The sequence below is a fragment of the Barbatula barbatula genome (genome assembly GCF_947034865.1).
Source record: "Barbatula barbatula genome assembly, chromosome: 22".
NCBI classification, from domain to species: Eukaryota; Metazoa; Chordata; class Actinopteri; order Cypriniformes; family Nemacheilidae; genus Barbatula; species Barbatula barbatula.
Genome location: NC_136785.1, coordinates 19,749,267 through 19,761,528, shown reverse-complemented (window position 1 = coordinate 19,761,528; position 12,262 = coordinate 19,749,267). Strand labels below are relative to the sequence as shown.

The 12,262-nt window shown below is 42.3% G+C and overlaps 1 protein-coding gene across 4 annotated transcripts; it reads right to left on the bottom strand.

Annotated features, from left to right (window-relative positions):
* Window positions 1-886: 886 nt before the first annotated feature.
* slc22a5 (solute carrier family 22 member 5) lies at window positions 887-11,079 on the bottom strand. Of its 4 annotated transcripts, none has more exons than XM_079486350.1 (10): window positions 10,492-11,079; window positions 10,290-10,393; window positions 9,756-9,910; window positions 9,473-9,644; window positions 9,243-9,369; window positions 9,054-9,148; window positions 8,544-8,758; window positions 1,993-2,175; window positions 1,650-1,785; window positions 887-1,547 (listed from the first exon to the last, which is right to left on the bottom strand). In XM_079486350.1, exons 1-10 carry the CDS (start codon window positions 10,876-10,878, stop codon window positions 1,475-1,477), a joined length of 1,647 nt encoding a protein of 548 aa, XP_079342476.1. In that variant the 5' UTR covers window positions 10,879-11,079; the 3' UTR covers window positions 887-1,474. The 4 variants fall into 4 exon arrangements, with proteins under 4 accessions (XP_079342476.1, XP_079342477.1, XP_079342478.1 ...); XM_079486351.1 differs by having other exon boundaries at window positions 1,657-1,785; XM_079486352.1 differs by having other exon boundaries at window positions 1,993-2,091.
* Between the last annotated feature and the right edge of the window lie 1,183 nt (window positions 11,080-12,262).

Sequence of the window (12,262 nt, the reverse complement as noted above, 5' to 3'; positions counted from 1 at the left end):
GTTGCAATTCTCAAACGCACCGCCAGTGGCCACTATAAACCCCACTCCAGACCTTGAGTGTTTATCTGCTTTTTATATTTACATTTATGCATGTTGCAGATGCATTTATCCAAAGCCACTTACATTGCATTATCCTATAAATTTGTTTCTAATTATGTACAAACCCCTGGGATCAAACCCACGACCTTGGCGTTTGTTAAGGCAATGCTCAAGTGAAATGTATTACAGTACAAATGCATTTGAATTGAAAAATGTCTCTTTGGAGTTGTCAGTATAACTCCAACAAGTGGAGCCAACTATTTGTTATAAACACTAATATATTATATTCCCGGTTTATCTAATAAAAGTGAAATGTTTCTTTACAATGATAGATGGATATATTTTAGAAAGGGAGTTCATCTTACGTTAATGTTCTGTGCCTCACTTTACATGTTTAAGACAGCAGGCGTAAATATGGACTATGGCTGTGATTTATATATTAGCATAACTTCAATTTGCTGTTTCTCATTAGCAATGGAATAAAATACAGGTGATATATTTGTGTTGTAATTCACAATATGAACAGCTGTTCACTTTATAGTCTATACGTTTATAGAATGTTATACGTTTAGAACGTAATGTTATCTGTTCTGACACACAGTGTGAAAGCAATACAAAATACATTGCGTTGGTCTTGGTGTGTGTTTAAGAAGTTAAAGCATTTAAACAAATGTGTGTAAAATGTATGGCTTTTGACTCAAAGCAACAAGAAACGTGTCAAGTGTATAGCCTACACAGGCAGATGTTGTAATAACGGTTTTAGGAGAATAGGAAAATGATGTTAGCAATTGTAAAAAACTGTAACTAAAGCTGCATTTCATGACACAGAGGAGTAAGAAGACTATGTAGTATATGCAAATTGACTTTATTTAAAGACAAAACAGCGTCAGATAACAGACAAAACAAAAACGAACGAAGTCTAGTAGATAAAAAAGAATAATACAAAAAACTGCAAATGAATTGGTACTGAGTGAGACAGCATAAACGAAAAGGGATGGAAAATTATGTGGGTGGGTTCTGTTTTAATTTTAATTTAAATTCACATAAAACTGAAATAAAATTACGAGGAAATTACTCAGACTGACACTTTCAATATATGGATGAATACTGCTAAAGCTATATGGTTGGACTGGAAAATAAAACATCTGGTGCTTATGTCCTTTTCGTATTAATTTGACTCATTTTGAACCGTCACAATTCTGCAAATCACCAACAGAGGTCGCAGTTCCTTCGTGCATTATTTTCATCAGGTGGCACTTTTCATTAAATAGGCTTAACACTGCTGCATAACTCTGACCATTTAAAATATGATACAGCTGATGGTTTTAGTTTCTCATGTCGAATAGCTGTCACAGACCAAAGTCCTATCGGAGCAAAACTTTAAATCATCTTAAAATAAAAACCATGCAATGTGAAGTTTGTATCTCTGTGAAGTTCAGATTTTCTCTTCCTTCATGGGGACTGACGTTTGTCCTTCCTCCAGAGTAATGTTATCTCTCTTAAGAAAACTATTTGAAAGATCATATTAAATGAACAGGTTAACAAATGATGAAAAATGTGTGCATTTTGTGTAGATTCAATATGTGAAGGTGATGTGATCTAAAACTTACCTCTTACATTTTTGCATTTGTTCCAATGTCTCAGGCAGCACTTTTCCAAATGTTTCAGGTAAAAATATGCTTGACAATGATGAAACGATAGTGATACTTCCCATCAGTATATAAGGAAGATATTTGTTAAAAGTCCCTGCATGAAAAGAAAAAAGTTTTTTTGTCTGGATGATGTTCTCTTCTTTATCTGGATTGATGTACACTGAAAAGGTGTAACAACTACTAGATTGTTGGTCATTTGAATTCCAAAGTAATCTTTAATGTCTTCTCTTTGTCCTGCTATGATGAAGACATGATCATATCAGAAAGGATTCGTGCAAGTAGAACTAGAAAAAGAGCTTACCTAAGAATATGACGTAAGGTGCGGTGATGCTGCCGATGCGAGCGGCTGAAGAGCACATGCCCATGCCCAGGTTCCTCAGGACAGTGGGATACAGCTCAGCTGTGTAAATGTACACCACAGTGAAGGACATAGTGAAACCAAACTTACCAGCCATCTCCAATGCCAGGGCCAAAGTATGAAGACCTGTGAGAGATCTTTATCATTACTGTGTTCGCTGCATCAAAATAACTGCTCCTCATTTTTTCAGACATATTCCACCGGTTTCTTTGCTTCCAAAAAATAAGTACAGCCTACTTCGAGTTCATTTTATACTTTGGCAAAGTTTAAATGTATATTTTAAGGCAATACCATATGTATTAAGTCAATGCAAGAGTGTACCATATGGCCCGGTTTCGCAGACATGGCTTAGCTTAAACCTGGACTATGCCTTTGTTAAGTAAGGATATTTGATAAAAATAATTTTTTGAAGGTGTCTGTACCAATCCCCTCTGGCATTTCGGCAAGTGTCTAAAAGAGCAAATTTTCCTAAAAGAGCTCAATTTCCTACTACGTGCACGTGTCACTGACATGTCTCACCGCTGTAATCTTGGGTGTGGCCACTTTGTTCTCGAACCAAACGGGCATGAATCCTGTATCAAATCCTTGGGGCTCAAGCATGCTGAGACAGCGTTCGTGGATCTGACATGTCCACACTGTGAGACCAAACCCCTGCCTTGTTATATTAACATAGTGTAGTGTATGCAAGATTAAAAAGATGCGTCTTTAGTCTAGATTTAAACTGACAGAGTGTGTCTGCCTCCCGGACAGTGCAGGCAAGACTGTTCCAAAGTTTAGGCGCTAGATAAGAAAAGGATCTGCCGCCTGCACTTGATTTTGAAATTCTAGGTATTACCAACTGACCTGACGCCTGAGAGCGTAGTGCACGTGAAGGACTGTAATACAAGATAAGTTCTCTCAAGTAGTGAGGAGCTAAACCATGCAGGGCTTTATAGGTAATAAGCACGATTTTGAAGTTAATGCGATGCTTTATAGGTGACCAGTGCAAGGTTGACAGAACCGGGCTAATGTGCACATACTTTTTTGTACGTGTAAGAACTTAAGCTGCCGCATTTGGAGTTGGAGTTTTTGTAATAAGCCTGCAGGGCAACCACCTAATAGTGCATTACAGTAATCTAGTCGCACTTGTAACGGTGACGGCCCGATAAAAAAAAATAAGAATTTACTAATACTAATTTAGATGAAGGTCAAATTATTTCGGGCGCCAGACAGGCAATCAATCCTGTCAATAGTTAACCAAATATTCCCAGATAGCCGTATTGCCACTCGTTACATAACAAATTCATACAAAGAATCACCAAAACATAGAATTTGGGGTTTGAGTGTTGTATTTCCAAACAGAGAGAGCAAACCAAAACCAATATATATTAAACACAATCCACTCATTTATAAACGGAGAATCACAACCATAATATATAAACACTGAGCTCACATTAATTTTTGTTCAAGAGTCACAGATTCCAAATTTTCCTTGAGAAACCCCCCCGTCACAAATGTTCAGCAAAACAAAACAATGGCGAAACAACTGAGGTTAAACAAAATTAAACAAATTAAATACAATAACTGACAAAGAACTTTGAGGTACACTACTCACGTCGTAGTTAGCGTGTAACTAAGTGAATAGAAAAGTGTGGAAAATGCTGAGGCCAATGGTGTGGTTATGTGTGGGAAAAGTCCAGCCTGTTTGTATGCACGGAAGCCGCCACTGTCAGCAAAGGGTGAGACTATTCAGACGGTCATCAACCCCGCGGGTTGAAAACGCTCAGCGCTGGAAACCTCGTGATTTTTTCTTTTTGGAGTGTGAGTTTCCTACTACACTCCCGCATCCACTCCAGTAAAGGCAGAGCATTCACTCAGCTGCGGAATACGTCACAGCCGCCGAGGTAAGGGGAAGCACGTTCACCGTCAGATTCCTTTTCCGGTCTCCCATTTAACGCAGACGTGTTGGCTTTTGATCGCATATGGATATAGGCTTTTCGTGGATGTCACCTCTCCCGCACTCCAGCACAACCTCGAACACCCCACAAAAATTAACTTCCTCCTTCCGTTTCAGTTTGCATTTCTCCTTTTATGTGCTTACCTCATTTCCTTTTCCAATCTGAAGAACGGAAATGGGTGGAGACTATATTTGTTTTTATTTTGGTGTTTCAGCTTTGTTACACACTGATATATAATTTTTATCGGATCATTCTGTATTAGCCCTCAGGCTGTTAGAATTACCAGCCTGTGTACTGCTTAACTCGCTGTTCTAATTATTACATCACTAATAGGTAATGTTTCAGACTTGTTTGTACCTTTGAGTGCAGATGAGGAAACGCTCGCACTTCAGTCGGAATAGGAGGCTGTGGAAAAGCAGATCCAGGATTTACTTGAGAAGCAGAAACATCCCGGGCTGACGCTCTCAAATCCTAGACTATTTTCGCTAAATCAATGGTTGATGTCATTGTGTGTTGAACAGAAGCTGCTCTTTGTTAATAATTTTGATCTGTTCTGGGAAAGACCTAGGCTCTTTCGCCCCGATGGCCTGCACCCCAGCAGCATCGGATCAGATCTTCTGTCTGACAACATCTCAAGAACAGTCGATCTTCCAGAGTCAGGTCAAGCCCGAGTCGATCTTCCAGAGTCAGGTCACGTCACGTCTGCCCAGCCAGAGCCAGAGACTGTTCACGTCTCGTCTGCCCAGCCAGAGCCAGAGACTGTTCACGTCACGTCTGCCCAGCCTGAGCCCTTGGACGAAGTGGTCACCGCCCTTCCATGTCGACCCTTCTACAGTCTGAGCCTGTTCTAGAGCCTGAATATGTTCCTGTTCCAGAGTTTGATGTTCCAGATGTTCCTGTTCCTTTTCCTGAGCCTGAAGAGGAGGCACTGATTACAATGGTCACAGCTATAATGTGTGTGTGGGCTACACACACATTGGCCTCATCCGTGTCTTCGGACAAGATGGCCTTCTCCACGCCTGTGTCTTCGGACAAGATGGCCTTCTCCACGCCTGTGTCCATGGACAAGATGGCTTCCTCCACACCTGTGTCTTCGGATAAGATGGCCTTCTCCACTCCTGTGTCTTCGGACAAGATGGCCGTCTCCACGCCCGTGTCTTCGGACTGGATGGCCGACTTCAGGCCTGTGTCTTCCGACAAGAGGGTCGACTCCAAACCTGTGTCTTCGGACAAGACATTGCAACCCACGCCTGTTCCTGAGCCGGTTCCTGAACCGTCGGATCCACGCTATACCCCTGAACCGACAGGTCTGCCTGGTCCCCTTGAAGGGATGTCTCAGCCCTGGCCACCTGCACAGCCTGCTCCGCCCTGGCCACCTGCACAGCCTGCTCCGCCCTGGTTGCCTGCTCAGCCTGCTCCGCCCGGTTCCGCCTCCGCCCCACCTCCCTCCTGGACAGTTTAAGGAGCGTCTGGAATCCGCTCCTTAAAGGGGGGGCTATGTAACGGTCACCAGCTGGAGTGCCCTTGAGAACCACCAGAGGGCACTCCACATCAAACTCATCATCACTGATTACATTCATCTGTGTCTCATCACCCTGTTAGTCTCACTCTCTATATATACCATGTTCAATTATTCACACACTGCGAAGTCTTGTTTAGCCAGTCTACATTTCTGAGCGTTTTCCTGTATTTATCCTTTCCTTGTATTACTTTGGACTTTGATATTGACTACGATTTTCTGCTGCCTGCCCTGACCTCTGCTTGTGACTGTTTATGATTTCGGATATCCCCTACATACCTTACGCTGTCGTTGATCTCTGCCTGTTTGACCATTCTGTTAATAAACTCTGCATTTGGATCCGAACGTCTCTGGCTCCCCGTAACAGTCAGGGAGTTATTAATGCTAAGAAGAGGATCTAAAATTTCCGAGAGCATCTCTTTAAGTAGATTTGTAGATATAGGGTCTAGCATGCATGTTGTTGTTTTATATGATCTAATGATTTTAGATAGTTCATTGTGATCTATGGTAGATAATAATAGCAATTTCTCCTTAGGGGCGCTGTAGTTAGTTGTTTGTTCAGCAGGTTTCACTTCTGGTTGCATAGCTTTAACATTTTCTCTAATATCTTAGTTTATATTTGTGAAGTAGTTCATAAATTCATATGAACAGAATCAGAAGTCGCTGAAGATTTATCATTGTTAATTTACCTACCGTGTTAAATCAAAACCGAGGGTTGTGCTGGTTTTCTTCTATAAGTGAAAGGTAGGCAGATCTAGAAGTTTTTTGGGATTTCCTGTATTTAAGAATACTATCCTTTCATGCTGTACGAAATACCTCTAACTTAGTTTTCTTAAAGTTGCGCTCCATTTTTCTGCCGCTTTCTTTAGAGCCTGAGTATGTTCATTATACCAGGGTGTTGGGCTGCCATTTTTAATCTTATTTAAGCGCAGAGGAGCAACTGTGTCTAGTGTTTCCGAGGAGGTGGAGTTTTCAATTGTAAAGTCCAGATCTTCAATGTTATTACTCATGCTGATGCAGACATCATGCCTGCCTACTTGGTTCTCTGAGCTTCTGACAGCCACTCCCCCTGGCCGATTCCCCTGAGGAAGGGCACGGTTTGGCACCCAAGACCAGACCTCTGGAACCGCCATGTCTGGCCCCTGGACGGGACGAGGAGGTCCTGAGTGACCTATGTTCCGTAGTGAGCACGGTCACTCGGGTAAGAGCACCAACCACCAGGCGACTGTCGCAATAAGTGGTGCCTCTTCTCATCCTGCTGCGCTTCATGCAGCACAGAGTGCTCCGGTCGGTGTCGTGATGTCCCCCTTAAGGTAAGTTTCTCAGATAGTATGATTGTATGATCAGCAGATTCCTAAGGGGTGCGCGGAGGGCTCATCCCCCTGTCCGTGCTCCGTACCCTCTTGGGACCACATGTGGACCTGGTGGGCCCCGTTCAAGTAGCTGGGAACCTGATCTTCCTCTTTCACAATGAAGGCGATTCTCCTGAGGGCACATGACTCCATCAGGAGGGTAGGGGATCAGCATGCACTCTCCATGTCCAGTGAGGGATCAGCATGCACTCTCCATGTCCAGTGAGTGCCTAGAGTTGCGGGTACCCCAAGCTGTGGATTAGTGGTTAGAGCGTTGGGCTTGTGATCAAAAGGTTGCCGGTTCAAATCTCAGTGCCAGAAGGTCATGACTGAAGTGCCCTTGAGAAAGACACCTTACCCCAGATTGCTCTGCAGTAATGTGCAACTGTAAAAAACTACTTGTAAGTCGCTTTGGATAAAAGCGTCTGCCAATTGAATAAATATAAATGTAAATGTCTTGAGTAAGACCTACGTTTAGTTGGGCTAACGCCTGAGAAGTGCCTTCTACCCTCTTCAGGCGAGTAAGCGCTCTACTCCAGCCTACCTATTTCCTCCACTGGATGAAGTATAGGCATTCCATCCATCACTAAGCACTCCGGCGGAGCGGCTTGTATTCAAGCCCAGTATACGTGAGTTTCCCTCACGAGGTGAACCCTTGTATCTGAGCTAATGATCCACATGTAGTGACTCCCCACCTTGGGTAGTCCCGTCTGACCCTTTCTGACTCTTGGGTCCCCTGTCGGTGAACCTGTGACCTCCCCTCGGTGGACTTCACCGCTCTGTGCAGCCCCAGGTGGGGCCCCGCACTAGTACTCCCATGAGATCTTCCCACTGGTGAGACCATGTAGGTATTCCACGTATTATATCCCTTTGGTAGATGTCGTCTCCGTAGTGTCCCTCCTCAGGCGAGGGGGTAGCGCATCCCAATGCTCCTTACGGTGTTGGGCGGTCATCTCGCCTCTAGAGTACTAAGGCCATGGCCTGTGTGGCCTACCGGAAGAGCCTCTTGTCGAGATACCCACAGAAAGGGAACGTCTTGGTTACGGATGTAACCTCGGTTCCCTGATGGAGGGAATAAGACGCTGTATCCATCATTTGGTCAGTTGTGGCCTGGGGGTTAGAGCGTTAGGCTTGTGATCAGAAGGTTGCTGGTTCAAATCTCAGTGCCAGCAGGTCATGACTGAAGTGCCCTTGAGCAAGGCACCTTACCCCTGATTGCTATGCAGTAAAGTTTCACTGTAAAAAACTACTTGTAAGTCGCTTTGGATAAAAGCGTCTGCCAAATAAATAAATGTAAATGTAAATGTCATGCGACAGGTGCTGCGCTGGCCCGCTGCAGCAAACGAGAGTGCCTCTCGGTTTCCTAAGCCCAAAAAGGTGAATGAATGGGCACGGGGAACTCAGAATACTCCTTTTTATTTCCTTGAAATGGTCAAAGTCCTTACATGTTTAAGTGCTAAGCCTTGACCCCCAGTAAACTCAGATTTCACTGATTTTACAAACATTGCTGCAACAACTAAACTTATCTCTGAAGAATGTGCAGTTTTTAAAGGGTAATTCTGCCGAAAAATTTAAATCCTTTCATGATTTTGGCATTTTTTGGCATAGTTCCCCTTTAACCCTGAGTCTGCCTTCCCCGTTTTATGAAAGATTCAACATCACAGAGCTTTAGGCAAAGTTTCTTACTTTCAGGAATCATTTGGATGAAAAGCAGAAATGCTCCTCCGATGCTGAGGAAAGCAGCGAGGAGAGGCCTTCGTGGACAGCTCTTCAGGAGAAATGTGGAGACAATATAGGCGGGCACTTCAGTGACAGCCGATAGAAAACAATTCAGAAAGGGATCGCCAAAAAGATTCGAAGTGTTTAGGGATAATCCAAAATATCCCACATTGATGGCCATCCTAACAGGGAAACAAAGAGACAACCATAATGGCCATTTAATGATGAGATACAGTATGTATTTTTTTATTTACATTTATTCATTTGGCAGACACTTTTATCCAAAGCGACTTACAAGTAGTTTTTTACAGTGTCACATTACTGCAGAGCAATCAGGGGTAAGGTGTCTTGCTCAAGGACCCTTCAGTCATGACCTTCTGGCACTGAGATTTGAACCGGCATCCTTCTGATCACAAGCCTAACGCTCTAACCACTAGGTGACCCCATAACGTATTTTTTATCCAGTGAAATACTCACCACAGCATTAAACACATGAGCGTCGTCTGGCGGATTTTGCTGCTCTTGAGAATTTGAAGTGTGCTGTAATTGCTGTTTTCTGCTGCCTCTTTTACCTGAAGTAATAATCAAACAACAACAGATTTAGTTTTTTCCAACACTTCCCTTTAACACACAATGTCAAAAGTTGCAAGGGTGCAGAAGTCAAACCTCAGACTCTTTGAAGATGACATCTGGTGCTGTGATGTTGTTTGCTTTCGCTGCTCGCCTCAGGATGGCCTCAGATTCCAACACTCGCCCCTGAGCGAGAAGCCAGCGGGGAGACTCCGGGATCAACCTGTGTGTTAACGGTTTGGTGCAAAAAATAAACATCTACTATGGCAAAGTCAACAAGAGCACAGCCTGTCAAATACTATAATGCCTTATGTAGTCCATAGTACCACCACAGAGGAATGTAGACCATCGATAGTCCGGAAAGAACCCTGAGCAGATATCGCCAGTCTCTGATGGCAAAAGCAATCCAGGGTAACACCATGTAACCAATACAGTAATGCAGAAAGACTCCCAGTGTAGTGAACAGAACTCGCAAAGATTTACTCAACACTTCAGTACCTGAAAATGATAGGTAACACGTGGTGGGTTACATATTGATGAAAACATTAACAGTATGACCAGATTAATATTATTTTTCAGTGCATAATGTTTGAAATGTACCATGCTTACCGAGTACAAAGGCTGTGATGTACAGAGATATTTGAAAAGCACCCACGAAAAAGTACAAAATACAAAAGAGCAGCCAGGAGTGAGAGAAAGACTGAGCGAGTATCATCAGAGCCTCTGCTGCTAGAGAAATGAAAATAACCTGCTTTCTGCCAAACCTGAAGCACGAGACACAACAAACAAGAAACAAAAAACATATAGCCATTCAAATGAAAAACAAATAGATAATCTTTATTTATCATATTGGTTTATTATTTAATACAACCCCATGGTACCCCCACACTTGGCATCACTAGAAAAATTGGTATTCACCCTCTAAAAGTTCTCAATTTCAGGGGGGGCAAATATGGCCGAACCCAACTGTTAGCTTAACACCAAGACATTTTTAAGTTTTATAAGTTAATCATTTAATGTCTTCTTGACAATCTCTTGGACACCCTCTGCACCATACATGACCTGTGGACGTATACCTCAAATCAGCTTTTTTATTTATAATACAATTTTTTTTTTTTTTTATTGAAAAATAAATGTATATACCTGTCGGAAAGTTGACCAGAAACAATAGACCCCAACAAGTAACCCATGTATAATGTTGAGGAAACAAAAGGAACTTTCCACTCACTGTCACACACTAAGTCCCACTGTGTAAGGAAGTGAATCAAAAGCAACAAAAGTTTGGTTTTGAATATTGCCAGTTGATCGAATTACCTTAAACCTGTTTCACATCGAATATACTCACCTCTGAGACAATGGTTGATTGGTATATATCTGTGCTGTAGGTCCATCCGTCCACACATTTCTCTTGAATAACATCTGTGAGGTTAACATCTTGAGGTGAATAACCCTGAGCAGACAGATTTCTCACCGCGTCCAGCCTGTATCTCCAACACTGACTTGGCTGTAGTTTTCCATTCACTGTCTCGTTGGGAATGCTGGCATTCATCCAGACTTCACTTAGGTTACCATCCACCACCTGACAATGATGCAGCGGTGAAGCCCCTACGAAAATGATGTAGAAACTATGAAACCCAGTGGAAATGTAGATGGCATTCAGGAGAAAGAACAGGATCATAAAAAACTGTCCCCTTTCTCCCAGAAAGGCAGTGTCTTCGTCATAATTCCCCATTGCTGCTTGTGGTTGAGATTACTGAAGAATCAGCTGATCATAAAACTCCCTTTCTCGCAAACCTCTGAAACATAACATATGGAGTTCAGCCTTGCTTTTCGGGCCGTGGATCTTTGGAAACACCTCTTCCGATTCACATTGTACAAGAGGTCGTGCTGTATTTAACACTTTACAGGAGGGGAGAGGTTCCTGGACACCAATGACCCAAAAACATACATGCTTTAAACCACATACTTTCAACAACAAAGAGCCCAAAGAAGCTTTAACTGTATTAAAATTCCACAGCAGGCTCAACATTCAGAGCTTAGCACTACCCCTCGCAGGAGACTTCCATCCTTCATATACATTATACATCCTTCAATCTGTCTTGCTGTGGATCGGGTGTCCACAGTGAAAGTTTCCTCAGAGACCTGACCCTGACATGCTATATAACCCAGCAGAGGATTGTTCTTTCATCGCATTAATAGTAGACAAGATTTCCTCCACATGCTTTATTGATCTGAATGGTCTTTTACAACCATAGATGAGATTAGATATGGCATATATGTACATGTTTAAGGTGGCAGTCATCAAATCCTATTGCAAGAAAAATGAAGATTAACAATGTTCAGGACAAATAGCTAGCATGCATAACAAGCTGTAACATTTTGATGAGGGAGAGTTTGAGATTATTATTATTATTAATATGTATTATAAAGGTATGATTACTAAGACAGGTCTGATTATAAAAAAAAGTTGTAAAACTTAGCATGAACTGATTACATTTGTGATCATAAACAAGTGATGAGTAATGGGTCATTGTGTGGGTTCGATTCATCTATTGATAAAGGCTATTAAAGCAATACACATCTGTGAAGACAACATGTTTAACGGTGTCTTCAAGGGTTCACTTCTCGACCTGTGCTGTTCTCCATATACATTCTGCCCCTTGGAAACATTATTAAAAAACATGGAATTAGCTTCCACTGTTATGCAGATGACACCCAGCTATACTGTATATCTCATCAAGACCAGATGATTCCTCCCAGCTATCCAAATTGGCAGAGTGCATCGAAGATATAAAACATTAGATGACTTGTAATTTCCTTCTTTTAAATTCTAATAAAACAGAAATATCACTTATTGGACCAAAGGGTTAGGGTTAGAATATTTGGATTAGAACCTGCAATTTGAGGGATGTACTGTTACTCCAACAAATACAGCAAAATATCCAGGCGCTATATTAGACGGAAACCTGTCATATCAAAATCAAATGTCACAAAAACCTTTGAAACCTAAGAAATGTTGCCAAATCACGATCAGGAGAAGCTTATTCATGCATTTGTGACCTCAAAACTTGACTACTGTAATGCACTTCTTAGAGCATTACACACTGGCCGCAAGC